This window comes from Solanum stenotomum, chromosome 8, assembly GCF_019186545.1.
Source record: "Solanum stenotomum isolate F172 chromosome 8, ASM1918654v1, whole genome shotgun sequence".
Lineage (NCBI taxonomy): Eukaryota > Viridiplantae > Streptophyta > Magnoliopsida > Solanales > Solanaceae > Solanum > Solanum stenotomum.
In genome coordinates, this window is record NC_064289.1 from 958,068 (window position 1) to 979,181 (window position 21,114).

At 32.9% G+C, this 21,114-nt stretch overlaps 5 protein-coding genes across 7 annotated transcripts in view; 3 read left to right on the forward strand and 2 right to left on the reverse strand.

Moving 5' to 3' along the window:
- Window positions 1-2,680: 2,680 nt before the first annotated feature.
- LOC125874327 (uncharacterized) lies at window positions 2,681-7,555 on the reverse strand. 2 transcript variants are annotated; one of them, XM_049555200.1, is made up of 5 exons: window positions 7,327-7,555; window positions 6,232-6,389; window positions 5,256-5,322; window positions 3,524-3,625; window positions 2,681-3,065 (listed from the first exon to the last, which is right to left on the reverse strand). In XM_049555200.1, the coding sequence occupies exons 1-4, from the start codon at window positions 7,456-7,458 to the stop codon at window positions 3,527-3,529; spliced, it is 456 nt and encodes a 151-aa protein (XP_049411157.1). In that variant the 5' UTR covers window positions 7,459-7,555; the 3' UTR covers window positions 2,681-3,065; window positions 3,524-3,526. The 2 variants fall into 2 exon arrangements, with proteins under 2 accessions (XP_049411157.1, XP_049411156.1); XM_049555199.1 differs by having other exon boundaries at window positions 2,681-2,870; window positions 7,327-7,545.
- Window positions 7,556-10,264: 2,709 nt separating this feature from the next.
- LOC125874322 (uncharacterized) lies at window positions 10,265-12,884 on the forward strand. Its single transcript, XM_049555192.1, has 5 exons — window positions 10,265-10,432; window positions 10,529-10,604; window positions 10,996-11,441; window positions 12,031-12,265; window positions 12,647-12,884. The coding sequence occupies exons 1-5, from the start codon at window positions 10,427-10,429 to the stop codon at window positions 12,670-12,672; spliced, it is 789 nt and encodes a 262-aa protein (XP_049411149.1). The 5' UTR covers window positions 10,265-10,426; the 3' UTR covers window positions 12,673-12,884.
- Window positions 12,885-14,508: 1,624 nt separating this feature from the next.
- On the forward strand, window positions 14,509-16,057 carry LOC125874306 (F-box/kelch-repeat protein At3g24760). The gene has a single exon (XM_049555167.1). It carries the CDS (start codon window positions 14,589-14,591, stop codon window positions 15,753-15,755), a length of 1,167 nt encoding a protein of 388 aa, XP_049411124.1. The 5' UTR covers window positions 14,509-14,588; the 3' UTR covers window positions 15,756-16,057.
- A 647-nt stretch (window positions 16,058-16,704) lies between these two features.
- Window positions 16,705-19,803, forward strand: LOC125874320 (uncharacterized). The gene is made up of 8 exons (XM_049555191.1): window positions 16,705-16,954; window positions 18,339-18,419; window positions 18,502-18,590; window positions 18,746-18,820; window positions 19,023-19,165; window positions 19,257-19,367; window positions 19,454-19,513; window positions 19,616-19,803. The coding sequence occupies exons 1-8, from the start codon at window positions 16,832-16,834 to the stop codon at window positions 19,723-19,725; spliced, it is 792 nt and encodes a 263-aa protein (XP_049411148.1). The 5' UTR covers window positions 16,705-16,831; the 3' UTR covers window positions 19,726-19,803.
- Window positions 19,804-20,745: 942 nt separating this feature from the next.
- The window catches only part of LOC125874324 (vesicle-associated membrane protein 721-like), a 122,165-nt gene continuing 121,796 nt past the window's right edge, over window positions 20,746-21,114 (reverse strand). For both annotated transcript variants that reach the window (XM_049555195.1, XM_049555194.1), the window contains exon 6: window positions 20,746-21,021. In XM_049555195.1, coding sequence (XP_049411152.1) covers window positions 20,875-21,021 — 147 coding nt within the window. In that variant the 3' untranslated portion in view covers window positions 20,746-20,874. The remainder of the gene's footprint in view (window positions 21,022-21,114) is intronic.

The window sequence follows — 21,114 nt, forward strand, 5'->3', positions numbered from 1 at the left end:
TTGTGATTAATTATGCTATATTATTTATACTAAGATTATTTTCTATTGTCTTACCTATGCTTATATTGTTATGCATGTATTAATAGCCAATATATTGCTAGTACTACAGAGTTTGTTATCTATTTAGTGTTCTATAATATTGAATAAGATGTATAACTAATATCACAATTAATACATGTCATATATGTATGTGTTTTGAAAAAAATTGATAAAATAATTTATAGTCTCACAAATATTTATTATTTATTTTAGATGACAAATTTCAAAGTTTTTTTTTTTTTTTTTTTTACCTTTGATGAAACTTTTTCTACAAGCCGCATTTAATTTTTACCATGCTATAAAATCCCATAACATGAATTAATTAATGAGTTTTTATGATTGACGGTGGTAAAACATTTACATAATTATGTCAGTTAAAAAGTAAATTCAAATGAGTTTTATGATTAATATCTTTGCTTGTGAATCTTCACAACAACAAAAACAACATGCCTATATACTTCAGTGTAATTACACGGTGAAATCTGAAGAGAATAGAATATGTGTAGATCTTCACAAAGCTATCATAATATTTAGTATAATTCTATAGGTAGGTTGGCAATATGCTAGCGTAATTCCACAAGTGGGGTTTGAAGAGGATAAAACTTATTCAAACCTTATCCCTTCCTCAGAAAGATAGAAATGTTATTTCAGAAAGACCCTCAGATCAAGTAACCCAATCTAAGGGCCAAATATCAAAAAAGTAAAATTTATCAATATCTTAGAGACCAAAAGTGTTATATATTATCCTTAGCTTAAAATCCTAAATTATTACCAAATGAATATGACTTTATTATATTTGCAGTCAAGTTCAAGGTTTCATGCACCATTTGAATTATTATGCATATATGTACAATATTGTTAAAAGTTAAAGCTTGTAATACGTACGATGTGATCCATTATTGGGACAAAGGACTTAAAATCTTGAACTGTTTTATAGTACTAAAGACTGTTTATATAGTTACTCCAAATTAAGAAGATCGTTAGTTTTATTAATTAGTGTCCCACAACTGTAAATTCTTGTAGCAAATATTGAATTTAAGAGTAATGATTTGCAGTATAATATGGTTCGGAACAACATGAAATGATTTGATAGCTAGAGTTGCAGAATTTTAACCAAAAGAGTTCATCGATTGCTATGTGTACGTAAAAAAGTTAATCTTGCAACTATAATATAATTTTTCGATATAAAAATTCAAATGAACCCTCGGACCTCTATATATCCCCACATTTGTGGATAAGAATATGCATTTTTGAAAGTCATAGTTTTTTGAAAGTCACTAAGAAGCCAAAAATATTTTTCATTTATTTAAGAAGCACCAATTTTAGAGAGGTGACGGATTCAGACAAGCTATTGGTTTTTTTTATTAGTTTTAGAAGCTTATTTTAGAAGTTGAAAAAATGTTGAATATCCTTAGAAGTACTTTTGTAAGCTTGATCGAATACAAACTGTTGTTTTAATATTGATAAAAATATATTTTAAACTGATTAATCAAATGCAAGCTATTATTGATCTCCTCAAGTATTTTTTTAAAAGTATTTTTAATAATAAAAAAAACCATTTTCAAACTAAGTAAATTTTAAAAGTTTGATCAAACAGACTAGTTATAATATGTTAAATATTTTTATACTATGAATTAAGGAAATTCTAGATGTGAAAATCAAAGCTACATATGGATATTTATTGGCTCATGGAGTAATTTGCTGTCTATTAAATTTCATGCTAACAAAAAGTCAAGTACTTCTTTCAGATAAACTGCAAATATGTTCCAATATCAGACCTAAGTCAACATCATCTCTTTAATGAATTACTATTCCCTATTTGACTTTCCACTTTTTAATTGTCCCACTAGTCAGACAATATGTATTGGGGGAATTATATTTTTTTTTGTTTAAAAGAAATGATCTCCCATGATCCATAAGAAAAAAATAATTCTATAAAAAAAATCGTGTGAAGAACCATATAAAGAATCTGTATAATTTTAGCTAGCTGGTTGTAATAGTTTGTAGTCGTCATCGAGGTAGACATAATGTATAACAAGTATATAATTCGTATACACAAATTATTCATTGATTATATACTAATAGTGACTAAATTTCGTTCAAATAACTAAATACTAGTGTTTTTTCGTTAAATTAAATTCCAAAGACATTGAATTCATTACCCCAACTAAATGTAGGAATGCAAACAAGTATATACATAATGGCTTATTCAATTGTACAGCTCAAGCTGTCTAGTGTAAAAGAAATGAATTATGATGATAAAACATTAAAGTTCAAATTTAATCATGATGGAAAATTTCAGAAAAATGGACAATGATAATGATGTGTTTCTTGGTATCTATGATTTGCACTATAGTATGTCTATTATTTTGCCTTTTTTTAGATAAAGAAAAAAAATTATCCATAAATTGTCCCATTTAAAAACTAATGTAAAGCCCACATGGGGTTCCTTCCTTATAAAAACTATCTGGCATACAGTAATAATATAAATACATAGTTGCATGCAGACGAATACAAACCACACATTAAATCCATGTTCCCTCGTGTCCTTCCTTTCTCCACAATTATGAATTATTATGTAAGTAATAAGTTTAGAAACAGCAAAGAAATATTTTTTTTTTTAAAAAAAGCAGGGTACGTGAATGGGAAATGGGGGAGGGGATTACAAAATGGAGAGTCGAACCCTTACCAACAAGGTGAATGTTCTGATAGTCAACTAACTGAACTACTCAGATTTATCACTTGCATTGTATCACCCCATCATACTCCGATGCTTTCTGAACGATACAGGTCTTCTAACAGCTAAGATATCCAAGAGAAATGTCCTGATTCTGCATTAATTCAACAAGATATCTGTCTCCTAAATCAGTCTATTGCGATCCTGTTTCTTATATTGATGTTAAAAAGTACCAAAATTCAGAACCCTTTCAACTTCGTGATATGGATTCGTAATGGTCAATATAATCATCCAGAAACAATGGTTTTCAAGATGTGAAGTTTTCTCTTGCAGCTCAGCAATCAACAGTCTGAAATAAGCAAACAATTTGTGGGGGAAAAATATCAGATCAGTATGTGTGTGTTTAGAATGAGGAAATGTTTTTCATGCTTGGTTGTGGTCATGGAAAATACTTATTGAAGATTGACGATAATTTCAGCAAATTGGATGGTGTCTTGATGAAATTTAGGAGTATTAAGTTCACAATGATCTCCGAGTTTTGGTTGGAGAAAGTGATATAGTGCAAGAGTTAAAGTATTTGCAAAGAAAAATGACTTTTGCCCAAAAAGGGGGAGTAGTCAAAATTTCCCTCTTGGTAGAAAATGTTTTTCGTAGAAAAGATTTTCCAATACCCAAAAATGTTTCGTGAAAAGTACTTTTTTGGTCATACCGACAACACATTACAATTTTAACTTTTAAAATTTGGACTCAAGCTGAGAAATATGTCAAGTTAGGAACTAGTCAACCTAAAATTACTAACAACCATACCTGCTAAACATCTTTGTATAGCAACTGAAACTTTGGTATTCTCTCTGGAGGAAGGGGACAAGTCACTATGAGCTTGCCTTTCATGGCCCCTCTAAATATTGCCTGCTTACAAACAGGGACGGTCAAGCAGTTAGAAATGACTCCACATTCATGACTTGCAAAAAAAATGAATCATCAGAACAAAGTATCTACTCAGCAGATTAAAAAATATGCACCAAGAACTTTAGTATACTAGCTCCTGGATAAACAGCCAACTAGAACACAATCTTATGCACATCATAGATGCAAACTGAATGAACAATCAGGTATTCTATAAAATTATGAGCTAACTGAAAAGAGTCTAACCCTCTGCCAAATCTATCTGAACCTAAACTCGTTCTCTAATTGTTTAGGTTGATACACAAAATAGTTGCTACACTCACAGGCAACTCTTAGCAAACTAGGAGATCTCCCTTCCGGATCTCAAAAAGTTAGAAGTCTTTACAACCTGGAAACACAACTTTCCGAGCTTTATTCGATGCGTAACTTTTTAGACTTCTTAGAGGAACATCCTCCTTGAAAGAAATAAGGTGTCCTTAACTTATGGAAAAGGGATCTCAAACTACCAATTTTATTTGATAACCGAGAGATTCCTGAGTCCCAATGGCGCACAGTTCGAAACTCAGGAGATAAAGGGCCCACCTATATACCGTTCTCAACCTAAATACCAGGCTTTTGTTTGAGGCAGTGTTCGAACATGTGTGTGTCTAACCACATATCACATGTTGCGCTCTTACAACTAGACCAAAGTCCTGGAGCCATTTCAGAGTATAGATTTTAACATTTATTTCACTTATATTGCTACAGAATATGCATCTCAGTGTACCCTTGACTATTTGACAGATCTGGTAGTTGTGCTTTATAATAATCTTAAGAACTGATCCTTGACAAAACTTAGTTTCAGAAATTTATGGCAGAAATACTGTCTTGTGGTATGGTTATGCATTGAATCTTAAGTAGGGGCTGGATGCGCAAAACAACCCATTCCCCTTTACGACGACTCAATGAACTTTGACACGTTACATCTGGTTGCATGTAATCTTGACTTTTGCCTTTCACTCGTGCAGTTGGACTAACTTCTCCCTTCCACAATTAAAGTTTCCTGCCGTTCAAACTTCATGTCCAGACTCCAGGGGACATGCAGAAACAAATCTACTAGCTTAATAAGCTAATATTGGACACCCCTCCATACATATACCAGAAGTTTGAGTCTAGAAATTAGAAGCTTGTGATATCTCAGCCATTCTCCAAAAGCCAAAGTATATCTCTTCAACTTAAAGCCACAAACACGAGATTACAATCACATATATTAACTATTGTTCTGCCAAATTACTTGTCTTTCTGGCTTTTATATTCCATCAAAAAACACTCATGGCATTAATGGATCAACTTCATGCAAGTATTTGCGCCATACTAGTCACTCAATATTGCTGGTTGTTATGGTACCGTATATTTCACTCTTTAATCAAACGCCTTCCGAGGCTTTGGCACATCTAGAACCCATGGAGACTTAAACAACCTTGTTTAGAAAGTGCTACCCGAAGTTTATACAGTCGAATAAGGAAGTCACAATTATTGAAAAGCTGCACTTCGCAGGAAGAGAAAATAATTTTACACTTAATATTCATCTGGAATTCTGGATCATAGGAAAAATACTAAGGTCTAGAAAGAAAGTTGTGAGATTATCCCATACCTCTACAACATCAATGAAGTCTTGTTTTCTTTGAAATGCTCCAACCCACTTGGTGTGATCTGCACTCCTGGAGAACATCCATCTCAGAGAAGTAAGAGCTTCAATCATGACAGAGGTCCATTAAGATACAATAATATCACAGGAATGTAATTACAACATCAAGCTGTCCTTGACATATGCATAACTCAGTTTACAAGTAATTGCTTTATAATTGTTGCAATGTCGACTTGTCATCAAATTTACTACATAGATAACTCTTTCAGTATTATTATACAATTAACAGCAGAGACATAAACCTTTTTTTTGGCTTTTGAAATATTAGATTGAGAGATAAAATTTTAACATTAAGGTAGCATAGCGAGTGGTAGGGGGAGAAATAGAGAAGCAAATTATTTGCAAACTTTCCTTGAACGTCTTCCAATATAACATACCCTCCATTCTCCAATGAGGGAGGAGGCAAGTACGAATATATGACGACAAGAAGGTTATCTGCAAATACTTAGCCAATAGACTAACACATTCCTTTTCTCTCTTCTTTTCTTTTAAATAGCCTCTCCTTCCTATTTCCTAGTAAGAAACATTTTAGGCCTTCACAATTCTCTTTTCACCCCTCTCCCCGATCAAAAACAAAACAGAGACTCGGCTCTTGCAAGTAGTTGCTTGAACCGAGTCAAAGTCACTTCAATTTCCCTTGATTGAAGGACCAAAGAACTTGTTATCCAAAATGTTGTGGAGAGCTTCCAGCATTCTGAATTAAATTAATTTTCCAACAAAATGTGTCTAATATATGGTCAAGATTATTGATTACAGTCATATAAGGACTAAAAATATGGTGTGCTCCTAACGCTCGACATAGATGCAAACGGGTATAAGACCATGGATGGCACTTTCTTCAACTAAATTGAATCACAACAACAACATAAAGAACATGTCCATAGCAGAAAACTTCGAAAATTCGAACAAAGAGAAGGCATACCCAGAATCCATCTTCAGATGATGAGCATTGAAGAAGAAAATGGTAGATGGTATTAAGGTTATATCAAAATACTTGACATAAACTCGAACGTCCTCTGAATCAATATCCACTAAAGCCACAGTCGCAAACTTGGACACCTCCCTCACAGATTTATACAGCTGCAGCCAACAAGAAGCAATGAAGTAAACGAACCATTCCAGAAAATATACAACTTATGCAATGTCAACTTAACAGTGAAAAAACACAACTTCTACACAATTTGAGTGTCTAACGCATAAGGGTGAATTCTCTTTTTCCACAGCTACCTACATCTTACACCCAGAACTATACAAATCGTAGTTGTAATTTGTAAAATATATACTCCCTCTGTCTCAATTTGTGCGCAACTATTACTATATGCAATAGTTGTAATTACTACATCACTATTACTTGCGCTATTCCCCCCAAAAAAAAAGATAAAACATTCTCCAAGAAAAATTATGACTTGTAGTCTTCTTCCCAAAAAAGGAATTCCTTCAACAAAAATTATAACTTGTAGCCTTCCTCCAAATTATAACTTGTAGTGCACCCAAGGGTGTGCCCTAGTAGTCAATGACATAGGTTAAGAACCATAACGTCTTAGGTTCATAAGGTGATTTATTCTCATCTGTCCTAGCCTTGTTGCTGGTGGAGGTGGTAAGTATCCCGTGGAATTAGTCCATGTGCATGAAAACTTGTAGTACTATTAGACATTTGATGAGTTGATCCTGGAGCATATCTACTAGAGCTTTAAATTCTATGCACTCACATTGTAAACTATATTACATAATTAGGTCATTAATAAGGTAATTACAGACAAATCTCTGGTGCAACCTGATGAAATTGATTACTAAATTGCTACTACTGGTATAAGTATTCTCTATCCTTTCAGTGTATATAACTTAAATCCATGTATAATCTCACTAGCTTAGCTTAAAATCCTAAATTCGCCTAAAATTTAAGTTTCCTCAGGTAATGATCTTTACAATAGAAATTCAAGGAATTGGAACAAAATAGATTAGTCTATCACTGTTTCACAAAAAAAATAGGGGAAAACAGAAAAAAATGGATGCGTACGATGTCGTCAAGCTGGAGGCAAAGAGGATCAGAGGATCGGCCGAGACGGAGGACGAGAACTTTGTCGATTGTGTCCCTTATTATCGAATCTACTTCTTCCTTCTTCGTCAGCGTCCTCAATATATACTCCATCTTCTCTCCCTGTCTTTTCTTCAAAATACGGCTAAATGCTACCGGAAAAACTTTATAAGTATTTGCATGCGACGAGGGCTTCACCGGAGAGGTACAATTTTACAGTAAATACATTTTTTTATCAGCTAGAATAATTGCACTTTTGGTTCCTTAATTATAGATAAAATGTGATTTTAAACTTTAATTAACTGAAATATATGTTTTTAGTCCTTTTGTATAGAAAATTGGGTATAGGTTGTTTGGCCCGTTAGGTGACACGTTTGAATCCGATAATATAACGAATCATTGTGATTTAATTTGTCGAGTCAAATTAATAAATGGATCATTATTCAACTCGTTCTAATTTAAATTATTAGATGGATTACAAAATATGAGTTGATTTTGCTAATTCTAAAGTATCAATCATCTATTGAATGTGTCATCTTCAAATCAATAAGAGAGAGTTTGTCTAAGCTAGGGGTGCGCATCGGTCGGTTCGGTTCGGTTTTAGGTGTTATTGGTTCGGTTTATCGATTTTCGGTTTGTAAATACTTCAAACCGATAACCAAACCAATAACATATTTCTTATCGGTTTTTGGTTAATCGGTTTATGGTACTTAACGGTTCGGTTTTCGGTTTAACCAATAAGAAAATACTCATATAAATTATATACACAATAAGAAAATTTTCAAATAAACCATATGATTTTTCCAGCATTTGGCATGAAAGTAATAATCATAAAAGTAACAATCATTTTTCTTGCAAGTTTAGACACTAGACACATTCAAAGGAAAAAGTGTGAAAGTAACAATCGTTTAACCATTAACAATAAGGCTAGTAAATTTAATATAGTCTTATTGGGTTATCGGTTTAACCATTAACAAAAATTATAAAACCGGAAACCGAACCAATAACCCAATAAAAAAATTTGCAAAACCGTTTAAAAACCGTTAGCCCAATAACCCAATTATCAATAAACCAATAGTGTTTTTTTAGGTTCGATTTATTGGTTAAATCGATTTTTGCACACCCCTAATCTAAGCGTATGAGTAAAATTTATTGAGTGGTTATTCAGTTTTGAGTTTATCACAAAAAATGTTTGTCTTTCTTTGAATTGATACATTGTTAGTGTCCATTTGTGCCTATGAAGCCACATGGTTGTCTGACGAAGCTTTTTTTTATTCAATATCTTCACATCTACTTTCTCTAAGATGAATCAGTCCTTTGCTATCGCAAGAATATAGCCATCAAAGAGTTATAGGTGCTACTTCGCTTATTATACCATATTTGCTCAAAGAGGCATATTGTAAATGCATAGGTGAGTGATAATTAAACATAAGAGACATGTCTGAAGTTGAGCTAATATATATATATATATATATATATATATAATGTGCCAATTTGCCACCTCTAGGTATAATGCATTAGTGCTATCCTTAATTAGGATTCACTATTAGCTAGGTCAGAAACAACATTAAATGTGAAAGAGACAAGAAATAAAACCTACATCTCAATATTCTTTTTATTGGATTACGACTTAATGAAACACCGAGAACCAGTTACTTAATTGAGTATGAAAGGTCAGAGAATTACATACTTACAAAGACAAAATTAAATAATATTTAATTTATTATATATTAATTTAATTAAACAATCACCAGACATTTTAATCACCCCACCTCCCAAACATATTTGTGAGGTGATTCTTTGAAGAATATGTCTTCTTAAGCCCATATATTTTTGTAGGTACTCATTACAGTCCTTGTTTTTTCACAATTGTTTGTGTCCACTACTTAGTAAATGTGTTAGATGTCTCATAAAACAAAACAATAATATCTTATCCACCCAATTCATATTCCTATAGTTTTATTTGTCGGTTAACTATTCGATACTTGTTAGATTAGAATCTCATATTGGTTGAAAAATAAAGTGGTGATCTGCTTATAATATGGACTTGAATGATTTTATGCTCATGTATTAGCTTTAGGTGTTGATTAGTTAGACTCAAATGTCATATCTTTACATGATATCAAAGTCAGGTTCATCTCTTTTTGGACTCACATTCCACAAAGTCAGATTTGTCCCTACCCGATCCACAACTTGCAGTTTGAGCTCAATATTATGAACCAAATGTACTTGTGATTCAAAAGTTATTTTCTTTAATTAGTTGAAATACTGTCACATAATGTAGAGATAGTAATGTGTACTTTCTGAACCTACCTCATCTAATACTTCCAAAAAAATCCTTTGAGAGGAATAGTAACCTAATGAGACCATGAGAGTGTTAGATTCAAAATAAAAATAATTCTAATAAGCAAAAAAACTCAAAGGCTATCGCAAGTGTAGGTCTACAAGATAGCTATCACAAAATTTCGTCGTTCGTTTCATCATAAGATCAATCTATCACTCAATTATATGTATTTTATCGTTATCTAATTGCAACCAACAATTATATATCTACTTATTGTATTTTTACACCTACTCGATAAATAGTAGTTCAAAGCAACTCAATTTATGCCTTGGCAGTTGGGACTTCAAGACTGATCTTTCTATTAAATCTTATTGTAACATGAAAAATACCCCAAGACTCCCTTAGATGGCCATAAACCAAACACCACCAAAGGCCCTACAGTTTGTATGGTGAACAGAGTTTCCACCATAGATAAAATCCATTAATTACATTTTAATTTCTTTATTAGTGTCATTTTTTTCTCCCTTAGATTCAAGATTTGCTTATTACCCACCACATGATCAATTAGTCTAACTATATATTTAATTTGTATAAATATAATCCTTATTGCCACAAAAATCACAAAACACTCCAAAATCAGTGTCTTCATCTTTCTCCAAAGGCCAAAGACAAGAAATTTTGGCTTATTACAGACAAACACATATAATTCCTTCTATATATGATCCATTTGACCAAATTTTTTTGTCTCACTTGTATAGTCTAAAGAATCTAGTCTATTTAAAATATATTTCCACTAACATGCAGGTTTGCTAGTTTTCTAATATATTTTTTTCTTCATCATAAAATTATTTATTGTCATGTTCACATGTAGCTAACTTTGAGCATTCACATATATAACAGATCCTTCAATGGCTTTTCAAGAATGCAAATGAGACCAATTTTAACACCAATTCTAGCAAGAAGCAAGTTGTTACTGGTGAGTGGAAAAAAAAAAACTTTGTTCACTATCTTGTTAGTATTACATTTTAGATTTACATTTCTTGTTCAAATATTGTAATTTCACCAATAGTCTATTTTTCAGATTACCATATCAGACTTGACACGAAGATAGTCTGATATGAAAAGTTGCCTATTTATAGCTATTCATGCAACTTTACAAATTGCAATATGTTATCGTCAAATTATCATATCATATGAAGATAGTCTAATATGAAAAGTTACCTATTTTATAGGTCATTTTTTCCTTATGATGTAAATAAATTATACATTGTTGTCAGTGCGTGCGTAGAACTTACATTGTTACATTTTAATATCATTTTTGATATCCAAAGTCATCAATGTTTGTTAATTCCTCTGTTTTTTTTCAGATGAGGAAGTGAAATCCCAAGGCATTGTCCTGTTTGGGATTTCTCGAAAAAAGAGAAATCGAGCTGGAAAATCAGCAAATTCATGCTGCTGCAACATCCTCAATTTGTTCAACACATTACGCAGAAAAGACATTGCGAAAGATTATTTCTACAGCACGATTCGTCTAAAGAGATTGGAAAGTTCGCGAAGGAAACAACAATTTGTAGATTGCATGAAGATGAAAAAACAGAGTCTTACTCGTGGATTAAGCTTTCGTCGAAAGTCAGATTCTGCCACAGCCAAAGTTTTGCCAGTTAGTGATGGCCATAAGGAGCAAAATTTTAGTGCAGATAAGAAGGAAAAGGCTAATGGAAATAAAATCAAGACAGTTTCAAAGATGAAGGAACTAATAAGATGGGCTACTGCTGCTAAATCACAAAAGGGAGGAAAATACTTTGGTCAAAAGGTAAGATTACTCGAATTTTAACTTATATACACTGACAATTATCTAGTGTAACGTTATTTGTTTTAGCAAGTTGCTAGTACTATCAAGGTTACGAGCCATTTAACTTATTTTAAGTCAGTAAAATATAACACGAGATCTGGAAATAAAATCTTTATAGATTTATTTTCTTTTATTCAAATGTAATTGGTCATAAAAGATCAAAAATCCATACTACATAGTACACGATTCCATATTATTTATATCTAAGAGGAGAAGTACAAGCATATTCTTAATATTATTTGACTTCTCTATTTATATATCTTATGACGAACATGTTGCCACGATCACATTCAAGTTATATGTAAATGAATTATATTCCATTAATTTTTCTTTTATACAGATACAACTTTTATTCTTCCCAACTACTCTCTATATAGATTTTTTAAGTTGTCACTAATGAAAATGTGCCTGGACCAGAAAGTGTGGCCACACTTTCAAAAGTATTTAAAAATAAATATTTTTTAGTAAGATTTAACTTATATACATATAAAAATAAGTATTTATGAACAGTTACTTGTATTTGTCGTTTAAGTGAACTGATAATGTGTAGGTTCTGCACTTACGCGATAGGTCGGACTTAAAGGCAGTACCAGATGATGATCAACTGAGCTATGACTCTCCAAAGATCAGCTTCAGATGGGATGTTGATCAAAATTACTCTGCAATTTCAGTGACAAAAAATCACCAATCTATAAAAAATTCCCCTTTTAACTCAACTATGGTCCATATAGATCAGTGCCCTGCAGCAACTAGAAAAGGAAATTGGGTTACCACAGATTCTGAATGTAAGTTTCCTTAGTCCTTTTATTCAATACCTAATCTAGTTTGAAGAGTATACGATAAACGTTTTGTGAGATAGAAAATCTATTTCTAAAAAACACTAGGCTCCAAAAAGGAAGTATGTAACGCAAGATTGTAAATCGAACTAAGGTGTATTTCAGTAAAGTCATAAAACTAACCAAAATACATCAATCATTCGTATATTTGGTATAATATGAAAAGCAATAATGCCTATTCATTAAGTTCGTGCTAAAGATTACAACCCTGAAGGAATACTTATCGAGCCACTATAACCTTCTCGGTGATTATATCTTTCTTTTTTTTCATATTTTAATTTCGAAGCAAGATTTTTTCCATCAATTTGTGCTTATTTTTTTTAATAACAGTTGTGGTACTAGAGCTAGAGGTATGAAGAAGATTGGTGGTCTCTGTGCCACGTGGATTATAGTAATTTGTTCATCAACTTTGCTACTTTGATGTAACGTTATTTGTTTAACGCACATGACATTCACCTTATATGTCAATTTTATATTCTAACCAACGTTCAACGATAACAATAATGTGTCTGGAGGCTGCTAAAAACCCACGAATAGCAAGTGCTTTTTCTTGTGTGGATCTTATTTTATTGGGAACTTGATGAGTTGATCCATCTACATATTTTGATTTTACTATTATATCGAGAGTTACTCAACATATTGCTTGACGTGAAATAGATAGTGAATTTATTTGTCGTTGTTGAATCTTTTTTACAGCTCGATAGATAATTTGATAGACACTGATTTTTTTTCTTCATGTTTTAGAATATGATTAATCAACATGTTAACTAATCGATTATGATAAATTGGATCGAATTTTGATGTTTGTTACAATGAAATTAAATTTTATAAGTGGAGTCTAAAAATAGTGGTATGTACAGTCTTATTCCTAATTTGTAAAGACAAAAATATTGTTTTCGATATATATCGATTCAAATAAAGCATATCACAATGAAAGAAATATGAAATAAAAATACAGTAAAAATAAGGGGACAATAACAAATAATACATATACTTGGACCATTCTAGCCTACTTTCAAACTCATAAATGTTTCATGGGACCAATTCCAAACTAATATCCTTTCAGTCATTGTATTTAGGCATAATACATAAAAATAATCATTAATTTGGCGTTAACTAGCAACTATGATCTTTAACTTTGGATATGCACACGTAGATACTTAAACTTATACAAAATTAAACAAATATACACACTCGTCCTACATGACTGATGACACCTTACACGGCAATTTTGTGTCCTACATGGTGTCTTATGTGTATTATGTCATGTAGGACATGTGTGTCTAGTTGTTCAATATTATACAAGTTTAAGTGTCAATTTGTGCACACTCAAAATTGGAAGGCATAGTTATCTATCGAAGCCAAGTTAAAAAAGTTATATTTATGTATTATACCTTGTATTTAATTTGATAATTACACTATAGGTGAATTGAAGACTTTTAATCCTCTTGCCTAATAAAAAGAAGAAACTTTTTTTATGAAGTTATTTTGATATGCAAACAAAAAAAGTAAGCAATCTATTGGTTTTAATTTAGTAATTTGTGATGAAAGATCTCAATGATATATACAATCATTTATAATCTAGTAAAGGTCTTCAGTAGCATTTCCTCACTAGCTCTTTTGATATTTTAAAGCTTAAAAACCAAGTCCTAGTAATTGGTAAGACCTAAAATAACCAATTTCAACTTTTAAATACTCCATTCGATTTAATTTGTATGTACTTTGATTTGATAAAATTTTTAAGAAAGTAAAAAAAGATTTTAATTCTTGTGAAGTTATGATATTAAACTAAAGATAGGTATAATGTATCAAAATACCCTTCAATCTCATGGACTTGAAAAAATAAAATTAACGAATTGTCAAAAAAACTTTTTTTAAAAAAATAAACTAAAAGGAAAATTAAAAATACAAATTAAACCTTTTTTTTAACCCCACCCTCAAGAAGATCAATAATGTTCTCACTTATTCTTCAAATTAACTTAATCGCTTAAACCTAACCTTAATCTATCAATTGATGATAGAGGCACTCAACCACTCGAGCAAGCCTGACTCATCTCAATCATATTAAATTTCCAAAAACCAATTCTTTAATTTTTCTTACTCTTTATATGTTTGTTTTTCTGTTATGTCACTGCGCAACAAAGTAGGAAACCCAACTATTCCTCACACATTCTCCATTTTTTTCTATATAATCTAAACTAAAATCCCACACACTTTATCAACTCAATAAAAAAAAAAACAATCTTTTTCAAAACTCCTCAATCAAAAAAAGATGGAAGAATCCATTTGTATTCAAAAACTCAATTCTCAAAATGACCAAAAAATCAAGAACTGGGATTTTCTTTCTTCAGATCTTACTGAAAAAATCCTCTCATACCTCCCAATTCGTTCTATAATTGTTGCTTCCTCTGTATGCAAGATCTGGAATTCCATAATCACTTCTTCTTCTTTCACTACCAAAATCTCTGCTACAAAAAAGCAGCCATGGCTTTTTCTATGTGGCCAAAACAGCATTTTTTACAACAATAACCAACCATTTGCTTATGACCCAGATGCCAATGAGTGGATTTCACTTCCCACTTCAACCCTTTTGTCCCAAGATTTCTTTATTGGTTCAAATGGTTTTTTCTTTGCTACAACTTCTGAAAATTTCAGTTTTAAGCCTATTTTTAATGGAATTTGGGTCCAAACAAGCCCTTCGAGGTTCTCCAGGTGTAATCCTCTTGTGGGTGTTTACAATATAGGGTTAAATCCAAGATTCATTGTTGTTGGTGGGGTTAGATTTGTTGGTGGATTAGTTGATGTTGAGGATAGATTGGCTGTTGAGATTTATAACCCAAATCTTGATTCTTGGGAACTGTGCCCACCTTTACCAGCAGATTTTAGGTCTGGGAACTCATCACAGTGGTTATGTTCAGCTTTGTTAAGAGATAAATTCTACTATGTTTTTGGGATATATTCTTGTTTTATTACATGTTTCAATTTGGATGAACATTTGTGGAGTGAGGTACAAACACTTAGACCACCTGGGATTTTGTTTTCATTCTTGGTATCTTGTCAAGATTGTTTAGTTTTAGGTGGATTATGTAATTCAACAAATGGACCAAATTTTGTTCTATGGAAGGTTGATGAGAAAACAATGGAGTTTAGTGAACTTGCTATAATGCCTCATGAATTGATGTATTGTTTGTTTGATAGTGATGAAGATGACAAATTTGCTAGTTTGAAATGTGTTGGATTGGGGAATCTTGTTTATGTGTACAATGAAGAACATCATAGGAATTATCCTGCTTGTGTTTGTGAATTTAGTAATGATTTTGGGATGTGTAGTTGGAGGAAGTTGCCTAATTTGCCACCAAATGCTAGTAAGTTTAATAGAGTGATTAGTTTTTGTTCAAATGTTTCACTAGACAACATTCTTGTTGGTGCAAGAATTTGAAGTTTCACGGGCATCGAGCAGTGTGGAGGGATGGATGAGATTCTTCATTATCTTTATGAGGTTTGAATACGAGGAAACTCATGTGCCACTCTTGAAATTTCACAAGCAAGCGGTATGGTGAGAATAGATGAGATTCATTCTTGAAAGAGAAATTTATGGTGGATCGGGACTCAGGAGTGATTTCCCTATAACAAGCCCTACACTACGCTAATCCTGATTTTTAGGATGGTGTTTTCATTCATAATAGTATATGTACGTTTAGAAATATAATAGTATATGTGAACCTTTTTTCATGTTGATGAAATTTTCAGTTAAGAATTCAGGTAGTATTAATTATTTTTAAGTTATGCAATCCATTTCTTTTTCGTTTTGGATCTAATAAAGGTGAAAAGCAAATAGGGAAAGTGAATATATACTCGATTTCGAGATCACCATTTAAACTATATAAGGCAAAACAAAAAAAATTATATAATTGAAGTTAAATCATTTTTGCTTAAGCTCCAAGGATATGTGACTGAAAATTGAACTATTTTATTAAAGTTTAATTATTTTTAAGCTAACTGAAATTATATTTTAAAAAATTAAATAATAGCTTTAAATATGATAAGTTATTCAAATATTAGACAGTAAGATTCATAAATATATTAGTAAAAACATAAGAGTAGAGTCTTAAGATTATCTAGAAGAATAGTTTTCAAGAACTACATATATTTTTTGGATTTTCTTTCATGTGTTTGATACCTACATCGGAACCCAATTAAATTTGAATTTATGCCAGAAAGTTTCATACGAGTAAAACACTCCACTCCGCCACAACCGTTGTTGGTAGACTATATTTACCCAAGTTTTAAATTTAAGAACAAAATTTAACTAATGACCTACAAGGGGTTATTTGTATAAACTATCCCTTTATTGAACCTCGTGGCCCGTTAAATTTCGGGCCTCAAAATAAGCCCAAAAATTCACCTGATAACAAAATAAACAATTAGCTGCTGCCGCTGTTTCTGTTAAGGGTTTACAGTTGTTTCTCTGAAGAAGAAGAGGAGGGCTTTAGGGTTTTTGTTTATCAGAAAAAAATGGATAGGTACCAAAAAGTAGAGAAACCGAAGCCTGAATTACCCATTAACGAGAATGAGATCAGAATTACTTCACAGGGACTTGTAAGAAACTACATCAGCTATGCTACTAGTCTCCTTCAGGTTAACACTCACTTTTTTTTTCGTAACTGGTAAAGTTGTTGTCAAAAGGTCTTGGGTTGAAGCTTTAGCGCACTGGACTGCTTTTTTATTGTGACAGTTTTGACTGTGTTTTTGGTATAATTGTTATGCATGTATATATAGGTTTCCATTGGTTGTTCACAGGGTCATTCCAGAAAGTGAAACTGTTTGCTTTTTTCAGCTGTTTTTTTGCTGCCCCGATGAATTGGTGTTGTTTGATTGATTGGATTGATGATTTTTTGGGCAATGGTTTGGGATAATTGTGGAATCATTTACAGACAGTGTTAAAATGTCCGGCTTTTCGTCCCTAAAGGTGTTATTTTTGGTTTGGATGATTGCATGCATTTATATTTCGTGTGCCTTCGTTGACAATGTAATATATGGATTGAGATTTTTATTCTTAAGCTGTGAAATAGTGTGGTCTATTTGAGTGCGATCACTGCTCTGTGTTTGTAGGATGTTGCTACTAACTATTCGTAACTCTTGGAGTTCTCGTGGTCGTGCATGTTAAAGTAGTATTTGTACCTAGTAGTTCCATTAAAACAGAGTCAATGTGCATATATCTTTTGCTGTCAATATGCAGGCTTATGTTTATTACTTTAACATGACAATCACTTGAGAGTATTCATGACCTGTGCCTAGAAGAATTAATGATCATACCTGCATATTGTCTCTGCGATTGATACTTTATTTTTATTGCTGCATTAATACTTAGTGCAAGGAGGATTTCAAAAATTTGCTCGGGCACAGGAAACTGGTGGTTATAATGGTTCTTCAACACATTGTAGAAGTTACATCTTGATAGGACAGCAAGACAATTAGATTTCCCTGCAATTATTTATCCAAAACTTCTACACAGAGAATAATCTGGTGTTGTATATGTGGTCTGACAAGAACAAGTAAGATCCTAAGCTGAGGCTGTTTTGATGGTTCAATTTTTTGAAATGGAGTACCATAACTGAGAATTCAGTAGTAGCTGAGTTAAATAATTTTGCTTTTCAACTTATAAAAGCTGGCAGTTGATTCCCTATGGTCTATGGTTCAGCAGATGAAAGGTGAAAAGGAGAGTTTATGTAATTGTTTAGTGATATTCTTTGAAGGTGCCAACTTGAGTACTTCTGATCTGTTCTTGGCTCTGAGAATCTTTCTTGTGTGTTTCCTATATTCAATTGCTTCAAGCAAGAAATACTTGTAGGCTTGTAGCGTTATGATCTTTTGATGATTCATTCCATCCCTAAGGTTGAGGGTCGAAGCTGCATTGCAGATTATATCTCTCTCATTTTTTGGTGGGAGGTCTGATGTACACTGTAACCAGAAACTTTTCAGAAGTGGCTAATAGAAAGTTTTATGACTATTGGCTATTCAGGAGAGGAGTGGGAAAGAGATCATTTTGAAAGCAATGGGTCAGGCAATAAGCAAGACTGTAGCTGTCGCAGAGATCATTAAGGTAGATTGCCTGCTTCTTTTTTTTTTCTTTTTTCCATTACACTTTCTATATTTACCATATTCAGATGTAATTCATTGTTCAGAGAAGAATTCCTCATCTGCATCAAGATGCTGCTATCAGCTCAGTGAGCATCACAGATGTATGGGAACCTATTGAAGAGGGCCTTTTGCCGTAAGTTTGAAGTCTTGCTAACTTTCTCAAATTTGTTTGTTCCTAACTGCCTATCATGTGGGATAAGTCTAAGGTTTACCTTTTATTCTACAATTGGGTGCAAATTGCATAGCTGTGGTTCTGATTCTTGTTAATGTTGGTTTTCTTTGTAATAGTGTGGAGCAGACTCGGCATGTCTCAATGATTTCAATCACCTTGTCAACAACGGAACTGAACAAGGACTCTCCAGGGTAACCCTTTGCTGTATTCATTTTTTATTAGGATGTTCTTTCAGACCTTAACATGCTTACTCGAGTGCAAATTTATCTTACTTGATTGAGTCATGGTTTATTGTGATAATTCCTTTTATCTTTTCAAGTCTTCTGGCAGAAATTTTTCTTCTCTATGGTTTGCTTGATTTACAAAACATCTTATGTAAGTTCATGTTCATAGGTATCAAGCACCTTCTGAGATTCAGCAGACTAATTACTACAACAACAATAACAACAACTATGCCCCACGTTATAGTTACCAGCCTCGACAGCAGCAACCACCACCTCGACAAGCACAAGCAGTTTACAATGCTGGTAATGAAGGTAATGACCTGCTAACTAACAGAATAATTATATAACAATGATTCATGTGAAATTTTGCTACATCCTCAAAAATTACCATAACTTGATTTAGATTCATATGACCGAGGGCGTGGTCGAGGCCGAGGGCGTGGTAGAGGCAGGGGACGTGGTTGGAACAGAGGTGGATATACAAATTACCAAGATGGATATGATAACTATCAGGGTATTCTTCCTTACCTCTAAGTATTTTTTTTGGTTTGGAGGCTCTAACACTTCCTGGCATTGATGTATATTATTTCATTTTGATAGAAAATGGTGGGTACTCAAACTGGGGGCGAGGTGGAGGCCGTGGTGGCTGGGGATATCGTGGTAAGCATGGATACGTCATTTGTTTTCTTCTCCACCTTACTAGCTTATATCATGTTATAAATGCATTTTTGGTTCTTAATATTTTTATGTCGTGGTGTCAAGACTCTGGATATGGAAGAGGCAGGGGTGGAGGTGGCAGAGGCTATGGTTATGGTCGTGGACGTGGACGGATGGGAAACCGTCCAAGGGGTGGCAATAACAACCAGGCTTAGTTGTTGATTGGATCTCTAGTTTGCTATACCTTAAACACTGCCTTGGCATAATGGTTTTCTTTTGTCCAATGTCTGTCTGTCTAAAAAAAGCATGAAATTATTATGGCTTGTTGCATCGACGGGTTGTCTTGTTTTCCAGCATCATTATATGAGGGCTAGGCATATATATCTCTAGTGAAAACCAAGCTCAAGTAGTATTTATGCAATTAGAACATATTCTTTTGTTTATCTTAAAATGTCTAATCATTTCTTTATTTTTATTTCACGTTTTGGTACTCTCTTATGAATATTTATCCCTGAGATTTCAAGATGACAACTTCCTTCAAATCTTAAAAATATAATCCTCTATAGCATCCCAGATTCTTATTTGTTGACTGAAGAATGTCTCAAATAAGAATAGAAAGAGAACCGGAGAAATTGAATTTCTGCTCGTGTCTATTGCATTGGAAAGCCTTAAGTTTTACTATCCTTAAGGTAAAAGGCACCTTAAATTCTTTGGCGTAGAAGCAAATATACCTTACTGTTAAGTTTGAGAAATTAACACCTATTCTGTCGGTGTTTGCTAAGAAATAGCAGTCAGAAGATATGATATGATACAATACAAAGAAAGAGAGGAACCACATGTTAACATGCGTGAAAAACTCTACTTCCCTCGCAAACGGAATAGACCTATGCTCAACCCAAAACTATGCAAAACATTATACAAAGTTTTGACAGTCCTAAAAAAATAATCAATCAACACCATCCTGCTGGGGCTAAATTTGTAGAGTAAATCCCAGTTGTTGCACAACAGAGAACTACTACTTTAGTTGGTTGATACTGTCTAGTAAATTATTCCAAGGCAGCCAGGCATAAACAAAAGACAGAAAATAGAGCAATATGTACTATATTCACCGGGTCGTTCAAATTTTGCATCTTTCAAAAGTATTCTACACGTGAGCTCCCAAGGAGAAGCTTTCAGCAGTAAGTCACTTCACAGCATGACAAGCTATATAGGCACTTCATCATACCTCCACAGCATAGAGCAAAATGTATCATTCAAAAAATAAAAAAATTAAAATTGAATTACAAGGATCAGGCATTTTACTGCTAGAAGTATTAAGAATTATAGTTCAATAACCACCGTTATAATAAATAAATGACCATCAATTAATGACAATTGAAGCCATGACATATCGACAGAACTATGACCAGAATCAAGGCCAAAATGATGCCCAGGACTATAAGCTTTATCTTCATGTTCTGCAACCACATCTTCCTCCTCACTTTTGTTCCTTGTGTCTTGAAATCTTGTGCCTGCAATATAATAATACACTTTTAGAAATGCCAATAATTCTAGTTTAAATGCAAGCAAACGAGTAAACAATAACACAAAGCACATGACGAAAA

Excerpts from the sequence above, each read along its gene's own strand:
- LOC125874327 (XM_049555200.1), bottom strand. The coding sequence starts at position 7,458 with ATGGAGTATATATTGAGGACGCTGACGAAGAAGGAAGAAGTAGATTCG. Across the intron at positions 6,390-7,326 it reads GCCTCCAGCTTGACGACATC|CTGTATAAATCTGTGAGGGA; the intron begins GTACGCATCCAT and ends TGTTGGCTGCAG. Across the intron at positions 3,626-5,255 it reads ACTTCATTGATGTTGTAGAG|GCAATATTTAGAGGGGCCAT; the intron begins GTATGGGATAAT and ends GTTTGTAAGCAG.
- LOC125874322 (XM_049555192.1), top strand. Across the intron at positions 11,442-12,030 it reads GAAAATACTTTGGTCAAAAG|GTTCTGCACTTACGCGATAG; the intron begins GTAAGATTACTC and ends GATAATGTGTAG. Across the intron at positions 12,266-12,646 it reads GGTTACCACAGATTCTGAAT|TTGTGGTACTAGAGCTAGAG; the intron begins GTAAGTTTCCTT and ends TTTTAATAACAG.
- LOC125874306 (XM_049555167.1), top strand. The coding sequence starts at position 14,589 with ATGGAAGAATCCATTTGTATTCAAAAACTCAATTCTCAAAATGACCAA.
- LOC125874320 (XM_049555191.1), top strand. The coding sequence starts at position 16,832 with ATGGATAGGTACCAAAAAGTAGAGAAACCGAAGCCTGAATTACCCATT. Across the intron at positions 18,821-19,022 it reads CTGAACAAGGACTCTCCAGG|GTATCAAGCACCTTCTGAGA; the intron begins GTAACCCTTTGC and ends TCATGTTCATAG. Across the intron at positions 19,368-19,453 it reads TGGATATGATAACTATCAGG|AAAATGGTGGGTACTCAAAC; the intron begins GTATTCTTCCTT and ends TCATTTTGATAG.